The sequence below is a fragment of the Patagioenas fasciata genome, chromosome 5, assembly GCF_037038585.1.
Source record: "Patagioenas fasciata isolate bPatFas1 chromosome 5, bPatFas1.hap1, whole genome shotgun sequence".
NCBI classification, from domain to species: Eukaryota; Metazoa; Chordata; class Aves; order Columbiformes; family Columbidae; genus Patagioenas; species Patagioenas fasciata.
Window position 1 is genome coordinate 58,473,336 of NC_092524.1, and position 24,421 is coordinate 58,497,756.

General features: G+C 39.2%; 2 protein-coding genes across 6 annotated transcripts in view; one reads left to right on the forward strand and one right to left on the reverse strand.

The window, feature by feature from the left end:
• Positions 1-362: 362 nt before the first annotated feature.
• On the reverse strand, positions 363-22,577 carry WARS1 (tryptophanyl-tRNA synthetase 1). Of its 5 annotated transcripts, none has more exons than XM_065839309.2 (11): positions 22,556-22,577; positions 17,336-17,552; positions 16,056-16,263; positions 11,886-11,994; positions 10,908-11,027; positions 9,648-9,830; positions 8,302-8,402; positions 6,947-7,059; positions 5,684-5,857; positions 2,551-2,691; positions 363-1,323 (listed from the first exon to the last, which is right to left on the reverse strand). In XM_065839309.2, the coding sequence occupies exons 2-11, from the start codon at positions 17,447-17,449 to the stop codon at positions 1,165-1,167; spliced, it is 1,422 nt and encodes a 473-aa protein (XP_065695381.1). In that variant the 5' UTR covers positions 17,450-17,552; positions 22,556-22,577; the 3' UTR covers positions 363-1,164. The 5 variants fall into 5 exon arrangements, with proteins under 5 accessions (XP_065695381.1, XP_065695377.1, XP_071665749.1 ...); XM_065839305.2 differs by lacking the exon at positions 22,556-22,577 and adding an exon at positions 22,201-22,277; XM_071809648.1 differs by lacking the exon at positions 22,556-22,577 and adding an exon at positions 21,694-21,716.
• Positions 22,483-24,421, forward strand: part of WDR25 (WD repeat domain 25) — a 66,734-nt gene continuing 64,795 nt past the window's right edge. The window contains exon 1 of the mRNA XM_065839304.2: positions 22,483-22,551. The gene's annotated coding sequence lies outside the window, so the exon portion shown is untranslated. The remainder of the gene's footprint in view (positions 22,552-24,421) is intronic.

A 24,421-nucleotide genomic window follows, 5' to 3' on the forward strand; every position in this document is an offset into this window, starting at 1 on the left:
TTGTATTTTTTAATTATTTGCAAAATACCACATATCAAGACCCACCTGTGCTATCAAAGGTGTTTTTATTTGATGTAGATAAGACTATGTTTGGGCTAGCAACTTTCTATTCCCCACAAATACACATCAGATCTAACAGTTTCAATATGTGCAGTGCTGAATGAAAACACATTAGCTGATCATTTGAGTTTTTCTTCCATAAATCATAGCACAGACATTGAAGTTCTTTTTAAGAAAGGAGATAATTAAATATCATGAGGTATTTTCCAATGTATATTTTCTCACTGGAATACATCTTAAAATAAGTGCCCTTAGTTTCAATGACCTGGTGCAGCAAAACAGAACAGACAGTACCAGAAGTATCCCTGTGTGCAGCAGCAACTTTATTTTCACAGCATGATATAACACTTGTCATTTTTTTTTCTAACTAGAAACCAAAATACGCATTCCTGCACTATCTTGCACCTGAGAATATGAAGGAAGTTTACAACCTTGTGATAACCTCCTCCCTCCAGAGGAGTCAGACCAATTGAATAGCTGCAGAAACAAAAGTACAGTGAGATTTCTGAGACTTGCCCTTCGGTCAAAGAGGAAGACAATAGCAAAACCAGCTTGATATTCCTTCTCCTGTGTTACAGATTTCCATTCTTTCGGTATTGATCCCAGGGCTAAGTCACTGTGTAATCTGCTTTGTAACATTGATTATCTTTTTGTGTGCAGCATGTTCCCAGTAGCCCAAAAGGACATACAGTCTAGTAAACCAAAGTACACAGGACAAAAGAAAATAGAACAACTAGTTATTCCTTTGAGATATGACCTCTCACTGACGTATCTAAAACAATTTACAAGTTAGGCTTTATCATCAAAATGGAAGTTTTATTTATATTTTCAACATGAAATACAATAAAATACAGTGTTATGCTGATAGACATGCTTTTCTGCAAGATTGGGCAATACTGTCATGTATATTCTGATTTTAAATAGATACGAGTCCTATTTTAAACTTTTCCTGTACTCTGACATTCATTGTAATTGACTCATTGAAAGCAATATTTATAAAGCGCTGATTGCAGGCTGTACATAACTAGGGAGTGATGACATACAAGAGGAGACAACAATTCCTTGGTTTTGGTTTATCAAGTGGTAAATTCCATACGTATTTCTTCAAAATTCAAAAGCTAGCTTCCGTGGAGTCATAAATTGCCTCACTACTTCATCTGTAACCTGCTTCCGTCGCTCTTGATGAGCTGCTATCAAGGGCTGCAACGTTTCAATAAGAACCTTCTTCAGCTCCCCCGTGAGCAACTCCCCACTTGTGTACGCCTGTCAAGAAAGTGTCGATTGCTAAATATGGTGCTATACAGAAAAGGACTCGGAGACAAGCATTTCCTTAAAAGCCTGGCCCTAGCAAATACAGATTTGGAGGTCTTAAAAATAAGCACACGCCTTAGAAGCTCATGTGGTATCACACTGAAAATGTAACTTGCAAAATTGCTCGTTGCTTTTTAAAAGATTGAGGCAGTTGGGCAATTTCATTTGTGACAAGCTTGATGGACTGAAAAAGCTACATTCACAAGAACGTAACATGGAAATCCTGTAATTATTTGCAGGAAACTGCGAATTTTTCTCCCCAGAATCCTGGTTCAAATAAATAGTCACTCACTCCAAGCTTTTTTTTTTTTTGCAATGAGATGTATAAATTACCATATTTTTCTCTCCTTGCATTTGGGTAAGAGATTAGGGGTGATTAAAATATCTTTTTCACAGCAAAGACACTCAGCATCTCTGCTCAGACTAGCAGTCATATTCACAGTCGGTAACTCACAGTTTGCAGCTGCCCAGCCCTGCTCTTGGGTGGGAAAGAGTAGAAGGTTGGAGGAGAGGCTGCAGCTGTTTCCAGGAGGGAAAAGCTGATAAACCAGCGTGACGTGGGTACAACCAAATACAGACACGACCTTCCCAAGAACACGTTTGCACATTTGGGACTGATGACGGTCATGTAGCTGGAGGAGTGAAATGTCTTGCTACTGCCCCCAGAGACAGAAGTCTGCCAGATAGTTTTAAGGAAAATGCAACTCATATGAAGCAGTTTTCACTTGAGATCAGTGAATCAGTTTCTCATAGCTATTGCATTTCTTGTGATGGTAAGAAAAAAACCACAAGAACAAGCTTTTGGCATGAGCTTTTTGAGTTTTGCAGAGTATTTAGGTACCATAAGGAACAGGTAGAGTGTATAATACAATTAAAACCAACACTAATGCTACAGTGGTCTCATTTGAAAAGTAGGGAAGATACTGTCCTACACAGTGTTGGAGATCCTTATCAAAATAAGAGATTTTTTTTTTCTTTTTAAAAAAAGAAGAGATGAATTGTGAGAAAGAAAAACATTGAAGCAAATACAGAGGTCTTACCACTGAAACTTGTAAGGGATGGAGAGTGCAAGAATAACACCACAATTACCTTCCTGGAGAAGGCTCCCAGGAGGCCTTAGTGCCAGCTTTTTCCTCATAGCAGGGAATTAATAATATTATCTTCAACTCGGCTACTCACCTGCTTCAGTTGTTCAAGCCTGTCATCATCTTCTAGGAAGAAAGTCAGGTACATAAAAGACACATCCACATCGCAGTTACCTCCATACTTCCTGTGCTCTTCAATGGTGTCTCTGCCTCCCGAGAAGGCATGCTTGTTAATCTGAAACAGCATCATGATTTTATTGTATAATTTCTACTAAATTCTGTTTCACTATATTGTAAACAGAGGTGTATCACAATCCTCTGAATTCTATATTAAAGGCAAGCTGATGGGTGAGTGGGGCAAGTTAATGCAGAGCCTCAGGACTGAAGCAGGGAGGCAAAGGGTGGTCATTAAAACCCAGCGGGGAAAAATGGCTCTATACATACTGCCCAGACTGCATAACCAGAACAAAAATGCAGCAAAAATTAAAAATAATCCACCCAAGATTCAGTCAAAAAAGTTTTAAGTCCCTTTTGCTGAAGTTGTTGTCTATTGAACAGAATTTGTGCTTAAACGAAATGTATTCCATGCAAGAAAAAAGATAATCATCCCAAAAAAGAATGGCATGGAAATTTTGAGGAAATCCTAGAGAGAACCCAGGCTCCTCTTGTTTTCAGAGAAAAGAAAAAGAAGAGAAAACAAAGTTAAAGATTAAAAAATTCTGGCTAGAATGGCTAAAATTAGACAAATGCCCAATTGTTCACTCTAAAAATTGAATACTCGCTGACTCACCGCCTCTTTTTAAGCACAGCTTCCTATGGGGAGATGAACTGCACTGGTGAATACATCTACCTGCTCATTCCATTCCCAGTAAATTCAGCAGCCACCAGCCTATTTTAAAAACGTATACATGTGTAGAATTCTCAGAGGGTACTAACCTTCCTACAAAGCTAAAGAAAATAAAATGCTAGGCAAAAAAAATTCTCAATCATTAGCTGAGCTTTCATTTGGCTCTTGTATCTTTTCAGATATCAACCAGTCAAGAAACACACATGCATATGATGTAGATTTTTTTTTTAGTTCTGGTATCTAGGAACTGCTAAATATTTACAATTTCTGAACATTCTTCTTTTCTGTATAACTGTCTAGTGCTTTTTTGAATCTTTCTAACCACCATGTTACAGACGAATTGTGGCAATGAATTACATACAAAAATGATGCACTGATGAATATCTTCAGAAAATAAACTGCCATGTGTCAGATTACATCTATTCTTACATTGTAGGACAGGGTGAATAGCTGTCTCACTATCTGTAAAACTAAGTTTTTACACAGTGTGCTGCACTTCCCCTCACCTGTCTCCTTACTAGATTTTAAAAGTCTTTGTATGAATTTTTTTCCATGTTCCTCATCTCTACAGTTTGTCTTCTTACTAAGGTGAGAGGGACTGAACACGGTATGTCAGGTGAAGGCAGATTACTGTTTATACCAAACATTTTCTATATGAATCTAATTTTTACATATTCTGGCACCCATTTGTTGACTGAGGATTTCCATGATTTACCTATAATGATGCACTGGTCTGTTTCCTGAATTAGTACAGACTTAGAATCTAAATAACAGTTTCTATGAAAACAAGTAAATAACCAAGCTGTAATATGGTGCTGATAGTTGAAATACGAAGTTTGTTATAATGTTGCCATTCATCTCCCTGGATTTCCCAAAAGTTTCTCAGCCTTGCCCAACATTTAGCAATTTTTCATCTTCTATTACCTGTAAGTTTTGGAACTCATTACATAGCAATGCACTAGTGATCCGAATAACGCTGTAAGCAGTAATTATTTTGTGTGGCAGTGGCTGTCTCCTTTTAACCTTCATCCATCACCAGAAATCACCTCTCCTACTCTATTTTGTTATTTATTGGCCATAACAATATTTGTTCTTTCACTCAAGCTCTTCTAACCTAAGGTTTATTTTTCTGATGGGTTTCAGAAGCTGAAATAAGTCTCAGTTTGTCTTCCATTTCTCAATACTTCACAAGATGTTCAGAATTTTCTCTTACAGCTTTTATACTCCAAGCAGTTAGAATGATTTTGTTATTTTTCCAACTAGTTTAAGGATAGCAGAAATAAGACTTATTAACTGGACACAGGACTTCTTGGATCTCTCTGTAGATTACTAGCTACTTGCCAGGAAAAAATGCAAGAATATTACCAATATTACCACTAAGGATGCATCCTCTATTCTGAAATTTTAATGCTTTTCTAAAAAAAAAAACCTGTGTAACTGTGTGAAACTGGAATTAGTATAATCCAAACACACGAAGAATTCCAATTCGTCAGACCAGTACTGTTTAATCAGCTTCTACGTAAGATAATGAATCACTATGAGATGACTGCAGAAGAATCTGACCTATACATGGGTTTGTCAATCATAAGAGAACTAATTCAAGCCCACCCATCAGAAACAACATATGCATTTTTTTTCTTGCTTTGACAGGTAGTTGTTTCATGTCTGGTTATCATGCCTATAAATCCTTTTCCAAAGATTGACTTTTCTTTATGTTTTTTAATACCAAAACACAGGTGAACTTTTGTTGAATTAAATCACCTGACACTGGGGAAGAGGGATTTTCCTTTGTGCTGGAAGGAGTGCTAGGAATAAACCCAGATAGGAGAAAATACCCCTTCTAAAAAATTTTTGTGAAATTCAACATAACATTTGTGAATCGGAGGGAGGAGCGCACGGCAGCAGCAGATCTCCAAGCAGCAGCAAAAATCTGACCTGTGTTGTAACCGACACTGCAATGCTTGGTGCTCCCGGCATGGAGAGGCAGTCAAGAGAAAGAGCTGCTTATTTGATTTACATCATGGACTGTCAGATTTCAAAACTATGGTAACATAATATGTATTTTTAGAGCATCAGCCTCCAGAGGTTTTGTTCTTTCACCAATGCTCTGCAGATACCAGATAAACACACACAGTGTTTTGTACACTATTCTAGCTAATATTTGTACTGTTAGACTAGCTGGCAAGGCAAAACATTATATTTGATAGTCTTGCTATATCTGCATAACTGAGTCAACTCCTGAAGCTGCTTTGCAATGAAAAATACGAAAAAAAGATGCAGATATGCTCAAAGAAAACATTTAAAAATTGCCATTGTAACCAAGAGGACCACCACTCTTTGTTAAAAAAGCTTTGCACTCTCAAGTTTTGCAGGTTCTTACCTTTGTCTTGATTTGTTTGGGTGTATCAGTGAGGAAAATGGAGGAGTTCGGGTCACTAGCACTCATTTTTGTCTGTGCTCCTTGCAGGGCTGGGAAGAAGACTGAGTGCATTAAGGCTGGTTTAGGCAGCCCAATTCTAGGTGCTACATCTCGGGTCATTCTAAAATAAGGATCCTAGAACAAATATCAACAAAAGCACAGAATAAAGTTGAAAAATGTGAATTAAAAGCTGATCAATGCTGACTTGTTCATGCCTTACCAGGTGGTCTCAAAAAACAAATAAAACTCAAAACCAAACAAACCCAAACCACAAAATGTTGCAGAAGCTACTTCCAATCCAGTTAATCAAGAGAAACAAACAAACAAAATCCCTTTTTTCATTTCCATAGTTCTGCTGTACACTCCGATTCCCTCAATTAATAGGCATATTTGCAAAGATTTCAAATAGTTGTGAAAAATACGCTTAGTAGGCCTGCAGACAGATGCCTATTTAAGATGCAAACTTCTTCCCAAACCATTTAACAACCAGCATAGAATCTGAATTAAATAAGTGATCAGGCTGGCAGTGCTGTGCTGCTGATCAGACTTAAACCAACTGCAATAATATTACTATGTAATTTTGTGGCTGATGAATGTACTTACATCATCTTTAAGTGACTGTCCCTGTGGCTAAAAGAGCTAAAGATTCAGACAGTACAGAATCTGATTACTAGAAACAATACTCATTCAAAGTAACGACACTACCACTGTCATTTGTAGCCGATGTTGTTCTTCCTTCCTCTCTATATAAATGTGAATTCTTAAGGTTCTGCAGTCTTTCTGACAAATGCTTCTTTATTCTTACTGATAGAGCATTTTTCCTATGGTTCAACATAAATCTCTTGTGCTTAAGTTAAGCTCATTACATCTTGTCCTAGTTACCATGGAGATGGTCAAAGGCTCCCTCCTACTCCCATGTCAGTAAAGCTTTGCACAGATTTTACTGTCTTTGCTTTCATACACACCAGCTCACTGTGAACTGGGCTGAGACCAAGACAGATCCAAGACTGGCAAGAATGAGTAATGCATGAATACATGATTGTTGGGTTAAGCCTTCATCATTTTTAGGACTCTGCACGACATCCTTTTATCTCTTCCAGCTTCTGCCCAAGAGAGGTGCTTGCAGGAATGTTTTACAGATGTTCTGATACCACCATGAAGCTTGAATGGTACATTACAAGAACAAAGCCATGAAAACCAAATTAAGTAAGATGATTTTCTTACCTGATCGATAGCACATGGGATAAGACACTGAATGTTCTCCTTGCCATTGAAGATCTGTGGAAATGACGAACTGAAGGATGGAGCAGCCTGAATAGCAGGAAAGCTGATCTTTCCTAGAAAACATGTTTGGAAATGCTGAGAAGCCAACATGAGCAATGATAAATAGAGGAAACTTTTTGAAACACGTAAAATGCACAGGTGAATCATTCAGATACTCACTTGAAGACTAACACCTATCTTTATCAAGCACTGACGTCTTATCTGAGAGAACTGTTTTATCTTTACCTTCTATGATGTCAACAAAACTTCAAATAACACAGAAACTAAGGAAAAATGGCAGGCTGTGATAACAAAGGTTCCAAAAAAGGTTCATCAGTCCATACTTTTTCATCACTGAATTATCTACCCATCCCAGAAATACAACTGTATCATCACTTTGAGCTGCTCATTTTTTCCCTCTTTGTGGGAGAATGACTACAGAGCTACTTATCAGGCAAGTTCCCCTCTACAGTCTTGGAATCATCACTAATATGCTTGCTGTACTCCTGAAGCATCTCAGATGTGTCTAGTTTTCTGTTTAAATCATGGGGTCACCAATCTCCCTTCCTGATCAAAGCCCTCCCAGAACAGAAAGCAAATAGCAGATTTTTCCACACATGTAATGAAGCCATTAGCACAACACCAATTTGTATTAGAGTGCTGTTAAGTCAGAAATAGGAATCTGTTCCTTGGTTACAGTGAAGGCTGAAAAGCTGTCACTGGCCCAATAAGTAGTCAAAGAATCATGTTAGTGCTCAGGAACACTAAGGTTTTAATGCCATCTTTGACACAATGTGGTTTGGTTTTTTTTTTTTTTGCTAATGCAACAGAAATTTGCAATTGCAGTAAAGTAAATGGAAGACAGAGTTACCCAGCACCTTGATAATCAGGCTTTTGAATGCCCCTTAACTTTTTCACATATGTATATGCATATGTGTATTAATATAACTTTCTGAAGAGAAAAGCTTCTATATAATTGTCTTCGAAATTTCTAGGAGGCATAGTTGACTATAGCTGCAATCACTACTAAAAAAAAAAAAAAAAAAAAAAAGGCAAAAACCAAACCAAACAATGCAAAAGACTACTTCTCTATCCTGGACACTTCAATGTTGGTGTTTTGTACTTTGCTGTTACTAAGGCAAAAAAGGTAGATATCATGCAAGAAATTCCACTGTGAAGTGTTAGCTATCCTGAAGCAGCCACAATAACATCCTTTTACAATCAGCCTAGAAACAAGGATCTTCTTATAATTACTTCAATAGTGCCATAGAGAGTAAAAGCAAGCATCACTTCTAGTAACTCATATTGTTTCCTACCAATGCAATCACTGTCTGTAAAGCCAAAGATTCCTTTCACTTGGTTAAATGTCACATGCTTCTGAACTTTGACAATGTTTTTGTAGAATCCACTACTCGTCCTGTGACAAAGAAAGTGGAAAAACAAAAAAAGAAGTCAAGAGCAGAAAAGTAGTTACAAACATTCACTGCAAAAGCTGAGAATGCCAAAAAGCTGCAGGATTAAATCTCAACATTTTTGTCTTTTTGTGGCCCATTGAGATGACAATTAGAGATCTACTTACAAACAAGAACTTTATGTCTTGAAAGTTTAATTTATTCTTCCCTCCTCCCAAAATTTACTGTGAACATTTTTTGTCACCATTAACTGTCTAAATCCAGAAATATTTTAATTTAGAAATGGTGCCGAAATGCCTCACGGAGCCTGAAGTTCACTTATCCTTATGCTTCTCCATGAACTCAGACAACCTGAATGGATCCTGTCTTCTGCATTACTTAGTATCCCAATCCTCCAAATTCTCATTTTCTACAGACTGAATTCGCTGGCTGGACTTTTTCTGTCACCAAATAGAGCAGCAGCATTCCCAAAGCAAAAATAGCTCAGCAACTTCTTCCTTCTTTTATTTCTGCTGAAGAGACGAAGCAAAAGGAACAGCAGTTCTGACGTGCCCTTGTTCAGCCACAGGGCAGATGTGTGTTAATGCAACTTTTCAAAGGCAGGAATGTCAGAGGAGTGAAGGGAGGAAAAACTGTAGGCTCCACATTCTGAGGGCTGTATATTATACAGTGCATCTCTAAAACATATTGTCTCATTCAAGTCTTTAAGGAAGCTCATCACTCCACATGGAGGAACAAAGCTCACAACTTCAGTTCTGAACTGTGTCATGAAACTACTTCTTTCTGAGAAGGCACTTCCAACAGCAGTTTATTTTTCTTAAATCTTTGAAGTTCAAGTAATAATCTTTCATGCTGTATTGTTAAACTAATCGACCACAATAAGTTGCTGAAATGCCTTTCGTTAACACAGATAAAGTGTAAACACATCTCAAAGATTTTGATACCATCTTAAATCTGGAGGTTTCTTGGTCACGCAGGTATTCTTACAATTTAGCTCCTTTAATATATTTTTTCATAATTTAAAATTTAAGCATCACACAAACAAGTATTTGTTCCTATGTTATACAGAAGAATGACAATAGGATAGACATGTTAGCAGAAAAATTAATAACTTTATATTTTAAGAGTTGCAAAACTTGTCTTGAAGCTTTCAGATCTAGATACATTTATTAAAACACTGCTGGCTGTTAGAGTTGGAGAGAAAATACAGACATTTTTCATTGCAATATCCTAAAAAGCTGTATACTTACCCCAAATAGTCTAAATCAGAAAATATAAAGGTTTTCTTGACGTCAAAACCACACGCAATGATGTCTTTTGCATTTTCTCTAGCATATTCATATGCCCTCTCAGTTGTCAGGTCCTTCCAAAGGTACTTCTCATCATCAGTTAACTGTATAACTAAGGGAACATCAAATACTTCTTGCAGCCACCTAATAAAAGCAGAAAGATTTTATCTCTAAGTAAGTTAAAATGAAGACATAAGTCACACAGCTAAAATATGTTTATACATTTAAACAGATCTCTTTGTATCCTTTTGTTTGTCTTTTCTTTATATGCATATGCGGTTATGTTTACGTGATCAGAATAAACATTTCATACAGATTAAAATGGTAGCTGACCTGTAAACAAGACTCACACTTATTATTTCCTGTATGTATGACAGCGGTCACCATTTGCAATGGAAAGAGAATTCAAAGAGACTTTCAGAAAGACACTGAGGTGCTGGAGAGAGTTCAGAGGAGGGCGACAAGGCTGGTGAGGGGCCTGGAGCACAAGTCTGATGAGGAGCAGCTGAGGGAACTGGGGTTGTTTAGCCTGGAGAACAGGAGGCTGAGGGGAGACCTTATCGCTGTCTGCAACTACCTGAAAGGAGGTTGTAACATGGAGGGCACTGGTCTTTTCTCCCACGTAGCAAGTGGTAGGACAAGAGGAAATGGCCTCAAGTTGCACCAGGGGAGGTTTAGATTGGATATTAGAAAAAAATTCTTCCCGGAAAGGGTTGTCAGACATTGGAACAGGCTGCCCAGGGAAGTGGTGGAGTCACCATCCCCTCAAGTGTTTAAAAGGCATTTAGACGAGATTCTTAGGGACATGGTTTAGTGCTAGAGTTAGGTTAGGTTATGGTTGGACTTGATGATTCTGAGGGTCTCTTCCAACCTAAACCATTCTATGATTCAGGTCTGAGTCCAATGTCTCTGTTTCCTGCTGCGGCAGGCACTGCAGCATAAGAGTCATGTTACTGAGTCTCTTCACAAACTTGTTTTTAAGAACAAAAATTCTAAGGAGTGCCACAGGGTTAAGGGTGCAAGGAAGAGGGCTTTATGGTGGCGATGCAGGGATTATAACTTAAGTGAAAAGGTACAATTCCACTGTTTAAATGCATTAATATTCACCTTACATAAACAGAACTCCTTGCAATGTATCATTTTGGCAGTTACATAAACCACACTCAATATTTCCTTAGGCAAAAAGTGTTTTGATTAATAAAAATGGTAGAAATAACTTACTTTGTGAATATAAATGGGATAAGATGACCCACATGCATTGCCTGAGAGGATGGCCCTCTGCCTGTATAAAGGTAAAAGGACTTCTTCTTTTCATAAGCATCAAGGATTTGGTCCATATCTCTAAAGATAAAACAGAGAAAACATGATGCAACTCTTTAGGAAGAAACATCTACAGCTAAAAGCCTTGATTCAAAACTTGAGTGCTTTTAAAGCCAAACTTATATATAAATAAAATATAGTATGTTAAGTATCCTAGAAATAAAAAGGTTTTGTTTGTTCATTTTTTTAATGTAAGTGTCTCCTTCAGTCCCCCAGAAAGCAACTCAAAGAAAAAAATAAATTAAAAACCAAAACAAAATGTACAACTTTTAAAATTACTTAATTGGATCGTAATTTCTAAGGCCCAGTAGCACAGAGCTTGGAATTATTTCCCAAACAGGTTCAGACAACCAGATTGGAATGGTCTCTGGTGGAGGTTGTGTCCTGAATCATGCTCAGGCACTTATTTGAAATGTCCTAGCTGCCTTAGTCCAAAATCCCACACATGTTAACAATGCAACAGTGTAGATGACTGGCAAGCTGGTACTTAAGATTATTCTCTGAGCCTTTTTTATGTAGCAATACAGAGGAACAGGTCCACTGGTCATGTGGACCCTTGTTGAAATCACAACATGAGCCCTGGACCTCCCTCCCAGGCCAGTTCCTCTGTCCGGCTGCTACCACAGCATCAAAACAGAACCAGTACAATGCAAAGACTCCCCACATTTCTTTAGTTGGGGATTAGTGAGGACATATCAGAAACTGATACAATCCAGTGTTTCAAATGTTGCTGTGGAAATGTGCAGTAGTTGCTAATTTCAGATGACACACTTGTTTTGCCTTGGTGGTCTTTTACTGGTCATAGGTTTCTCCCAGTAATGCTCACAGCAAGCCTACCTAATCAGACCTTTTTGAATTTTAAAACAAGAAAAAACTCACCTGTGAGAAAAAAAGATTCCTCTACGTAGAAAGCGGTGAGGTTTTTGCCCAATAGCTCTTTCTATTCGATTGATCAGGTCTGTGTCAATTTTACTGCTGCCAAACCGAACTATAATAATAAAACATAATAATAATAATAAAAAAAAAAAAGCATAGCACAGATACAACCAGGTCTCAGATTTACCAAGAACATAGCAATTCAGCCTAGACTAAAAAGGACATCTCCTGGAAGTCTCAGGTAAAACGTAAAATGGCCAGATTTTCCAGATTCTTGCCAGGAGTCCCAGCGGTCACCTCTGACACCAACTCCACGACAGGAGACCCAGTCTGCTCACAGCCTGTAGTATTGCTCCACCCATGACTGATTATAACTGCAGCCTCCTGATAGCAGGAGGATTACTGGATAATTTTTCCCTATCTTTTTTCCTCTTATTTCTCTTATGAGGTCATTCAAAACATTTCAAGCTCTCTGTCCACAAAGAATCTGCCTTCCTAAACTGCTTCTGACCAGGACAGTCTCCACTCCTTAAGAAGTTTTAAAAATATTCCTATTGTGCTTTTGGCCTTTGGTGTTCTAGTCTGTACCAAAAGAGTTTTCAACTCACTGTACATAAAAAAAGTCCTTGGAGTTGACATTTTCAAAAGCATCTTTGCATTTGCTGAAAAATTATTATGTACTTTTCCTCTTTGCCATTGCCATGTTGTATTCGCACACAGAAAACAAACATCCTACTATTTGTTACGCAGTAACTTTACTGACCAGGCCAGTCTCAAAAACTCTTCAAACAGTCATGGCAACTGGGAGAGATTCCTGGGGGCTGGAAGAAAGTGAATGCCACTCCTACCTTGAAGAGGGGCAAGAAGAAGGAACTGTGGAACTCCAGGCTGGCCAGCCTCACCCCAATCTCTGGGCATGTGATGGAGCAAATAATCCTGGAAACCATTCCCAAACACTATTAAAAACATGAAGGTAACTGGGAGTAGCGAGTATGGACTTATGAATGGGAAATCATGCCAGACCAAATTAATAGCCTTCTACTACCAGCCTAGAAGAGTGAGTAGTAGAGTGAGCCTAGTAGAGTAGTAGTGAGGTGAGAACAGTGGATACTGTTTATCTCAACTTTGGTAAGGCTTTTGACACCATCTCCCATTTCATTCTCATAGATAACTGATAAAGTCTGGAATAGATAAGTGGACACTAAGATGAGCTGAAAACTGGCTGAACTGCCAAGCTCAAAGAGTTGTGACCAGCAGCACAAAGTCCAGCTGAAGCCCAACATTATTTGTGTACACCAGGGGGCTGATACTGGGGCCAACACTGTTTAACATCTTCATGAATGATGTGGATGATGGGACAGAGCACCCACAGCAAGTTTGCATACCCCAGATGGTTGTGTTGCCATTCAGAGGGACCTCAGCAGGCTGGAGAAATGGGCTGACAAGAATCTCATGAAGTTCAACAAAAAGGGAATGCAAAGTCCTGAAGCAGGGGAGGAATAAGTGGTACAGGCAGGGGGGCAACTGGCTGGAGAGCAGCTTGACAGAGAAAGACCCTGGGGTCCTGGTAGACACGGAGTGTAACGTAAGCGAGCAACACACTCCTGTGACATTGGAAGGCCAGCAGATGTATGAGCTGCGTTAGGAATGGCGCAGTCAGAATGTCGAGGGGGGTGACCTTCCACTCTGCCCAGCACTGATGAGACACACCTGAAGCATTAGGTCCAGTTCTGGGTTCCAGTATGAATGAAAAGGACATGGACACACTAAAGTGAATCCAGCAAAGGGCCATGAAGATGAAGGGCTTAGAGCATCTGTCATTCAAGGAGAGGTTGAGAGAGCTGGAACTGCTGAGCTTGGCAAAGAGAAGGCTCAGGAGGGATCTTATCAATGTGTCTAAATATCTGAATAGGGGAGGTGAGGGAAAAGGAAAGACGACAGCACCAGACTTTTCTCAGTGATGCCCAGTGAAAGGAGGAGAGGAACAGGCACAATTTGAAATAAAGGAAATTACATTTAAACATAAGAAAAGCCATCATATTGTGCAGATGGTCAAATATTGGAACAGGTTATCCAGGGAGGTCATGGGATCTCCATCCTCGGAGATAATAAAAATCCCACTGGACAAGGTCCTGAGCAACCTGCTCTATTGACTCTGCTTTGAGTAGGGGGTTTGACCAGATGATCTCCAAAAATCCTTGCCAACTTAAACCATTTTGTATTAATTGTAATATTCAGGTCCCTGAAGGATCAGCATGGTTAGCATACAAAACTCTCACTTGTAGCTCTGCTCCTTGCTCATGCTCAAACAAATAAACAAAAAAACCAAAAAATCCTCCAGTGATGTTCACATATAGTACTTAGCTAACAGAACCTTTCTTCCCAGAATATCTTCAGGCTGTTTTGTTGTGTAACCATACACTTAAATGCAGGTCTAGGAGAACCATTTGAGAAGTATATCCCTTTCAATTACATAGTACTTTTTGGTACTTTCATTTGGTCTGTGAGTAAACAAACACACCAACAACCTACCCTGGTACAACTAGTAAATAAACAGATTACAGGCAGTAAAAAAAATTTCCTTTACTCTAAGACCTATCAGATGTCAAGTTCTTGAACAATACTACTTCTTATTTTTAAAAGGGGGAGGATGAGGAGGAAGTTTATTAACAACAAATAGTAATATTTTCACTTCCGGAAGTGGCTAGGCTAGTATTCTCCTCTGATAAATTTCCAATGCATCACTTAGAACAAGCAAAATGACTCATCCACCAGTTTCCCCATTCTGCTAGCAGTGTAAATAAGTAAAAACCCTTCAGGCTAACCCACCCCTCTAGGGTAGATCAAAAGGCCATACATATACACACATACACAAACCATTACCAGAAAAAAGAACATAGCTGTCAGGCGTTAGCATGGCTTTAGAAAAATCTATTTACATTGAAGTCATGCTAGTCATTATCAGAAGATCTTGAGATCATGCCAACATAAGTATGGTACTCTTTCCACTTTTCTACAAGACTTAAAACTTCCCTCCCCCAGAAAATAAAAAACCTCCTCCATAACTCCTACACAAGTAACAAGATGAGAGATCTTGTCCATTTCTAGATTTTAACAATTCTCATTCTTCCTTCTCCCCCGCCAACATATATCTTCCTTTGTTCACTTCTCCCTTTCCAACATTTTCTTTCTCCTATTAACCTCTGCAGACTAAGCCAATTCGCACATACATTTGACACGATCTTATAAAAAGCATCACACTGAATTGAAAGAACGCTGACACTAGCAACTGACCTCTCAGAAGCAAATATATGGTTTTTGACACAGAAGGGTGCATGCTCTGCTGTGAGAAACAAGCTGCTAAGCAGACACCAACAATGTACAACAGTTAAAGAATCTTCACTGAGGTACTAAACGTGGACTGAAGATTTACAAGAATTTAGAAAAAGGAAAATAGTAAAATGTAATAAATAGTTCTCTCACTTTATTTCTATGTTAGACCCAAGCAAGCTATAAAAAGTAGACTGCAAAACAAATAAGGAAATTAACTAACCCGTTTCTTAAATTACAAAACTTCGCAAGTTTTGTAACATTCTTGTCTAAAATATTTTCCATTACACACACATTTTTCAAACAAGTTGCATCTTTTTCATCCCAACTAGCACATGGCTGTTTGATAGAGTGTCTTGTGAAGGAGTTATTACACTTAAAGATTTCTGCATTAGTTTTGGATCAACCCTGCTCTCCCTAATTTGGAACTCAAGGCAGCTGTGGGGAGAAGGTATGAAGGCTCCTACAGCCTGGTCAGAATGCTCTGGGCTCCAGCTGTTCTGCATCGCAGTCACAGAAGATGCAGATATTCACTCCCAGTGTCTTCATTAACATAATTTCTAACAATAGTTCTTATGCCAAAAACTAAACTGTGAGTAAAACTTTTATTTTAAACGGAAAAGTTCTTCGCAAAGTATTTAAATCTTCCATAGGAGATGCCTGCCTTGGACATTTTCAATTTCTACAGCAAATTCTTTAAACATGAAAATGCTAAAATTAGACATAAATTGCATTATACCTATGATGTTTTTTATCAGGATTTGTTATGATTACTTGCTGGTTTTGTGGTTATTAGGATCATTTGACATAAATTTCTTAGTAGCAGTCAAGAAAGAGGTGTACCTATGAGTTTGTCATAATCCACGCCCTTAGCATTCGATGTCTGCACAGTCCAGGGGTCCACAAAATCCTCATCCCCTTCTTTAGTTGTACCATTGTTTATTAGTACAAGATCTTTTGGAGGCAAGCCTGCCTGATAATCTTGCCCTGTTGTTGCTTTATATGACAGTTTTAATGACAATAGCATCCTCACTGCTGCATCAATTTCATCCTGAACAAAGGAAAAAAAAAAAAAGAGCTGTTTGGGTTAACGTATTTAAGATAAACAATTACATTAATGTCCCAACACTTCAAAATCCTGCACCCATGCTTTGACTTGAATTGCGTTATTCATAAATTCTAAGTCTTTAGTTACATGTTTGCAGCATCACTGCCAACGTTGAAAGAAAAGCAAATAACAGGTGACCATTTCTAACTGGCAGAATTTAGAGCATCACCACAGTTAACATATTTAAAGCTCCTCTGTCTCACTTTTCAGTTTCTGTCTGAGGAAAAATATGCTTGCCTGCTTTTCACAGGTGTAACAAGCTTAAAGTACAAATTTCTCAGATATATAAATATAATATAAATTAGTATCTAATTTACAATGCTATTAGTGGCTCACGTTATAGTAATTTATTTATTACAATTCACTGACAGACTTGAAGACAAACTAGAAGAAAAAGTTCTTCAGAACTTTCATCGATATGACCTTTTCAGTACAAAACTATTGTAACATCTCATGCAAGCAATAAATAGATCAACACTTTATTTGACTCGCAGTTTTCAAGGCTTAGTCTCACAGGCAACACACTAAGCCCAAATAAAAACATAGTGATGACAGAATAGGGAACTTGAAATTCTGGCAAATTACTAAATTAAGGGAGATTAAGCAGGGACTGCCAGTACAGTCACAGGAAGACATATTTGCTAATATGTACAATTAACACATGGAGAAAAAGATTTTAACGAAGCATCTAAAACCAGAGAAGAATGCAAGTGATATAAGTTTTACTTAAAAACCAAATTCCCTGGATCCTGTCACATAGCATGGCAACTAGCTGAACTAGATTTCTAAGCCTATGACTCTCTGTTCTTACTTCATGAGTAAAAACTTTGCTCTTCCTAGTGACTACCTGGCTCCAGGTATGTTCCCAGTTCACAAAAACAGACAAATATTTTTTAACAAGATTTTTTTCCTTACTGCAATACAAAATAAATCTCAGAACAATCATATTCTTCAGTACTCTTAGAGACAGACCTAACTCGAAAAGGGGTGGGTTCAAAACATGAAATGGAGATACCTTTGGTGCTTTTCCTGCTTTCAGTGCTCTGACTTTCTCTCCTTGTTCAGTTACTCTTTCAAACAGCTGAAGCGGATTCAGAGATTTCAAATCACAGTTCAGACTATCAGCCATTTTGCCAGACTTCAAAGGATCTGTTTATTTACAATTCAACTGAATTCAACGTCTTCCAATTCTTCGGCTTGTAGATTCAAAACAGAAGCAACATCAAGGAGAACTGCAAGGCAAAAAATAGTGGTTTATTCTTTCATGTATATCTTGAAAATTAGATGAACAGAATAAGAATATAAAAATGATACTTGCCCCATATCTAATTCTACTCATATCAGATTGGTAAATGTGGAGGCATTAACACAATGACCTTCAGTTTCATACAGAAACGGACTGAGACTGACAAGACTACCAAATACATTTAGAGATCACTCTTAATGTTGTTTGCCTATGTATTTAACACTAGAACACCCTCTAAAAGTCACACTTCTGACAAAATCAAAAGTAATTAAATATCTGCACAATTCAGAATATCTCAGAACAGTTCGTAGAGATTCTCTGACTCCTGATTAATGTTTTTGCTCTACTTGATACCCTGTCAAATTCAGAATCATTAGATTTTATAACTATCACAGGGAATTGTATCTTAATATATGTACTTCAGCTCAAAAACATACAAGAAAAAAAGCTTAGTCATGTTCTTTACTGGTTTCCTGCAGCGGTTACAAAACACACTGATTATTAGTGAGAAATGCTGCTTTCTAAAGAACGATCAATCCTTGGGTAAGCAATAGGCTGTAAATTTGAGGAACTATTTGTTTCTCAGCAGTACTTAGGAAAAATAGCCCTAGGAGATGGCTTAAGATGATGAGAAAGCTGAGAATAATAACACAGCCGTCTTCCTATGTGCAACATGTACCTGGATCACTAGAGCTTCCTAGCACAGAGGGCATCCGTGCTTCCACAAATGGGCTTCTCTCCCAGGCTAACACCTATAATGTCGTATATATTAAGAATAATATAATCTGAAAGTTTCTTAGAAATCTATTAATTAACAGCAGCTGAGGCTTTGGAAAACCACAACTGCATAGTTACAGGACGCAAACACAGAAAGTACAGAAACATAAATAATGCTGTTAAAATGCTAAGTAGGCATATACTGTCCGTTTTCAAATGCATTAAAATAGTTTTCACCCTACATAAGAAATATCTTGATCTTTGTCCCATCAGTTATAATCTAAAATGCTACAAATAAGCTCTGCTGTACTTAATTTTAATGAATGCATTGAACACCTCTTGGTAATTTCCAAGACAGGATATGCCTGTAAAAGGGACTGCATTAAATTAATTCATACTTTACAACATATGCCTCCCATAAAGATGGCACAGCAATTAATGGTATCCCAGCAATTCCTTCCTCCAGTTTTTCTAAAATAACCTGATAAACTGTCTTCAGTTAACCTCTGATCTAAAAATTTTATTTATGCCTAGGAAATCCAGTGAATTTGTTATCAACCTGCTATGAGTGAAAAATAATTTCAACTACAAAGGCAGAATTCCTTATTTTAAGAAATCCTTATTTAAAAAAAAAAATATTCATGCTCAGCAGCTCTTTGTACAAAACGATGAGGTCTTTAGAAGTACTCATGTACTGAATCCTTTTTTTTGGGTAAAAATTCAAGCATCATGCTGCTTAAGTATTCAGAACTGAGGATAAAAAGACATCAACTTGATTTGGGAAGAGAGTTTTAAAACCAGTACGGTTCTGATTATAGTAAGCTTGCCATATTCACACAGAAGAAAATAAGTGTTAAAAATGGGTAAGGAGGACACCATCTGTCAGAAAAACACAATTGTAAGTGAAACTGAATCTTATATCAAATTAATCCATTTGGGATGAACACACCACAACAAGGTACACAGAGAAGCAGACAGAGAATTGGAAAATAATTTCATAAAACCTGAGGCTGTTAAAATGAGATAACAGTGCATATCCTAATGACAAAAGTGAACTAAGGGTGAAGTAAATTTTCCATGAAAACTATCCTTGCAACTTGGCCAGGGTTGTGAAGCGCTGCCTCACAATCTGATGCGGTTGATTTACGCAACAACCCAAGCTATTATGTAGCTTTTCTGCTAGAGGAAAGTGATGTCATCTTCATGAATAAGCTGATGTTTATTTTACATGCACTGTGTTCAGATGTGACAGTGACAAATGCAATGCAAGATGAAAGAGTAAATGAGTTTCATACTGAGTTGCAAACAGTGGTGTGTTGGAAACGCAATATTCACCCCAAGCATCCTCTGTCATCCCGTGCCCATGTCCACGAAGAAGAACTCTGTAAAGTCTTATTGATCTGCAAAGGATTATGTTTCTCTGGAGAGACTCCCCAGCATATTATTGATCCACTGCTACACATGGAGCATGAATAGATTGAGATTACAAGATGCACAACTGAAGTGAATCATAAAAGCTGTTAATAAGAACCATGTTCATTTGGCTCCCTTTTCTCAGAATTAAAAAAGAAGGAACAAAAGCATATAATAATCGCACTAGCTGTTCAGCAATATTTCAAAGCTTCCTTCTACAAAATAATCAGCCTAAACACAACCTTGGTTATATTTACATAGTATATATTTAAACTGCCACAGTAAAAAGCCTTCACCTGCCTAGAAAAGTTCAGAAGGTTGCTTTGGTAACTTGCTGGTTACCAAAACATATGTATCATTGAGGCTTTATTTGTCAGACAGCTGCAATATTCCCAGATTTCAGCTTCAGTTGAATACCCTGAGAAAGCTGAGAAGTGTACACATCTACTTGCTAATTTAATTTACTTAGTCTATTAACACTCACACCATACTTAGATTACATACAATTGACTAAAAATAAGGCTGACTAATATATTATCAGTAATACAAAAGTTTTTAGCCTAATCTTGATCCCTTCAAGCGTGATTATTTGCTGGTTGACAGTGTTACTTTAAAGAGATAATTTGAAACATATCCAAGAATTCTTTGATATATTCCTACAACTTACTTTTATTCTTTTATTTAGATAATAATGTTTTCCTCTTTTTCATGGGTACAAGATATTTAACTGGACAAAAAAGTATATAAATTCGTATGTTCAAAATGTTTACAAAAATTAACACAAATCCTTTCTGTAGGAACATGCTAATTACATTTACTGGCTTCAAATTTTACAAAATAGAAAAAGGTAAACAAGAATTACTCTGGTGTAGAACAAATTATGTCTTAGTGTTTTAACTTAATTCCTGAATGTACATTCTTACTGATAGACTGCTGAAATGTCACAGCCAAGACTGAGCACTCATACTGGAGAGTGGTGAAACAGAAAGACTTTTTAAAAAAATTTGGAATATTATGGACTTAAACTGAGCAAAGAAGCCCAGATGAAGGTGCATTTTCTTAAGAAGCAGCAAAAGTAATCTAGTCACTGAAACATGAGATGAGGATACTACGATCATAGAATGCAAAAGGTATTGACTGCTACATAAAACTTATCGCTGTTTACCTCAATACTGTCCTTTTTTGCTTGTGGAATTTAAGCCAGGAATTCAGTAATACGGCACATAGGTCTTTATCTTTTGAAATGCACAAATGCAACTGTGAGCTGTTTAAAACAAATAACTGGATATTCTGCATTTTATCAGGGCATTTTTTCTTGCCTTCTTATTGGTATTACGAAAACTGACAGCCCAAGACACATGAGGTGCCATATGCAAACAGATTTGGAAGACAAAAACGATACATGGGAACTTGAGAACAGAGTATTAAGACATTTAGGATCAGAGTCTAAGATTAAGTTAAAAGCCAATAACTGTGTGCCTCTTCTATCCACAAAATGCATGGTAACTTGTAATGGGTACTGCTCCAGTGACTGTCTCAGAATATTAAATCATCATGAGACAAAGCTCAAAAGTAATCCTTGACATAGCTATCAGAAGAAAATTGTATTCTCCTTTCTTTCCAGCTAGATGACACACACAGATCGATGATCATTTTCACTGTTTCCTATCTGCCTGGGTAAGTCAGAGACCTGAGAATCAAAGAACAGGGCTTCACAGTATGTTAAGAAGAGCTCTTTCATTACATTGTGTGAATGTACATCAAGACTTCTAAAGCTAACACTAATACAAAAGCCACCCCAATTTTCATGAACAAATGAAAGATGGTGAATTTAAGTCTAAAACCACACACATTCCTGAAATATGCTTTGTTTCCTGGAAATAAAACAAAAAAAAAAATGAGAAATGAAATTAAAGTAGGTAGTATGCACACAGATGTAGGGTTAAACATGCCTTGAGGGGTACTCCAACATACGCTGCATTTTATAGCAGACCCACCTTCCTGGTCACGGTAATCACCAATTTATCTACAAAAATGCAATCGACATGTGCAAGATTATTTCCTGAGACGATAACATGACCATTCAACCACTCTACTGTGAAGAAAGTCCAATATGAATATTTCCTGCACTAAAATTAACGAGGACACTAGTGTTTCCAACCCCGGGGCCCCGCCGCACGCCCCAGGCAGGGCCGAGCCACCCGCCAGCTCCCCCAGCCCGGGCTGGGCCGCACTGACCAGCGGCCGGGCCTGTCTTCGCACCACATCCGGGGAAAACGCCTTACTCTCCCGACGCACTGGCCAGGGAGCCACGGGGGCTGCGGCCCCACAGGGAGCGGAGGGAAAAGCCCCCAAACACCTGGCAAAGGGAGAGAAAGAACGTGCCCAGCAGAGACCCCCAGCCCCCCGCAGCCACCACGGGGCGGTAATGGCCACCCAGCCAAGCCCTCTCTCGCTCGCCGCGGTCTCGCCACAGCCCTGCCCAGCTGCCCCGCTCTCCTCACCACTCCGCTGTCACTGCCATTTCATCACTCTATAACCAGCACGGCGCTCACAACTCCCGGCTGGGAAACGCTTACCCCCGGAACCATTGCTTTCCATTGTCCTCCCTTCCTCCCCCCACAGACACCAACCCACCAAAGCGCCCCTAGGCCGCCTACAGCGCGGGGGAAAGAGCTCCTGCGCGCTCACCGAACCTCGACCTGACCCTGCCCGGCCCTGCGGGAGGACGGTGGCACACGGAACTGCTTGAGCGGGACCCCTTGTTTCCACCCGGCGCGCTTGTGAAGGCGGAGCCGCCGCAGGCCGGCGAGTGAGTTCCGGGCTGCGTTGCCGGCAGCGGCTGAGCCGCGCAGGTACCTGCGGAACGGGCGGGGTCGGGCGGCCCTGGTGCCGGGAGAGCGGTGGTGGTGGTGGTGGTGGTGGTGGTGGTGGTGGCGGCGGCGGCGGCGGCGGCGGCGGCGGCGGCGGCGGCAGCAGCAGCAGCAGCAGCGGCGCCGGGGTGGAGGTGGACCCGCGGATGGCGTGGGTTGCCTGGGCGGGGAGTGCAATGTCCTCGCTGCCGGGGGAGGGGGAAGGAGGGAGGAAGCTGCCTCGGTGCCCGGATCCTGCGGCGGGTCGGGTTTGGGGTCCCCTCGCTGTGACGCTGGGAGCGGCCCGGAGGAGCGTGTGGAATCCCGGCGGGGCGGCCGGCAGCGCTGTCGTGGGCCGTGTCACAGCCCGGGTGACATTTACCGGCACCGGGCGGGCGGGGGCGCTGTGCGGGCTGAGCTCGCGCAGAGCAGGCATGTGGAAAGGAAATAAAAACTCTATAAACTTATTTGTTAGCTTAGTACGTTGTAAACCATACCGTTAATAAGTTCACAATTTAGTTACGGTATGTTTCCAGTGAAGTACATTGTGGTTTTCCCCCCCCACATTTTTCTTTAGTTAGGGCAGCTTAAGAAGGTTTGGGGCGGTGGTTCTTCAAAAACTGTCTTAAGATGGCAGAGATACTTGGCTTTTGCAAAACCACTGGTGCTTTATAGGCGATGCATGTGATGGGGTGGCCAAATTTAATGGGACAGTTTCTTTCCAGTATCCCATGGGAAACTTTTTTAACCTGGTATGTGTAAGGCACCATCTCTCACCTACCACTGAATCTCACCCCCTTTTTTTTTTTTTGTGTTAAAATGAAGTAAAGTAACTTGGAAAGTCCAACCCAATCTACTTGTGTGTCTACATTTATAGCTTTCAGTCAGAGGTTGACTTCGTGCTGTGATTGCTCTTTGAGCATCAGGCATTTTGGCTGGGGCCTGTTTTCAGCACTGCAATAACAAATAGGAACCACTTGCTGCAATTATTGGCCATGAAAGTTACCATTTATTTGATAAGAGGTTTCAGTTTACTGCTAAAAACCTCAGTTTCCTGTTTTGAAATTGAATTGGTTGTTAAGTTTTCCTGAAATGCTAGTTATTTTATTCCTTGACGCTGTTTAAGTGAAATGCTGTGTTATTAAAAAAAGAAATGTCTTTGCCCTCAGTTTCTGTCACAGCTGTCATAAACTTCAGATGAAGGCAAAATGTCCTCTAGGGGGAGATATTGATGCTTTTATGTGCTAAAATGATAGTCACCTTGTTCCAGTTAAATGTCTTGATCACCGATTTTGGAAAGGGTCTGTGATGATGAATTTTACGTCTTGAAAGGAACCTGCCTTCTAGATCTGTGCTTGGAAACTTCATTACAGAATACAGTGTGATGTAACACTTCTGTAGGTTAAATGAAATGTGCTTGTTTTAATTCAAGAAGATCTAATTCTGAAGTTAAGTGAGTAGTATTTACGAGTTCCAGTGTGCTACTCCTGCGGTAGTATTTGATAGGACCTACATTTGTGGCATTTATTCTGCAAATGCTTACGTAGATACTGACTTTCACACAGCATTCTCATTTTAATCAAGATGCTTTTGAGAGCAGTTTCTTCACTGACCTAAAGCAAGAATTTCAGCAGCTGATCTGAAAGTGTTAAATCACTGTAGCATGAGAAGTGCTAACAGCTGGGCAAGCAAACAAAGCAGAAATAAAATGTCCCATTTAATCAATCTTGGCAATTGAAGGGTAGCAGTACTTTTTGACTATAAACAGCAGAGGCTGAAAGATTATTTTTGCGGACACGTCAATTGTTTGAATGTAGTTAACCTTATACTCCACATGCTCTGTACGAATTGGTGGGATTGTTACGGTGGTGAG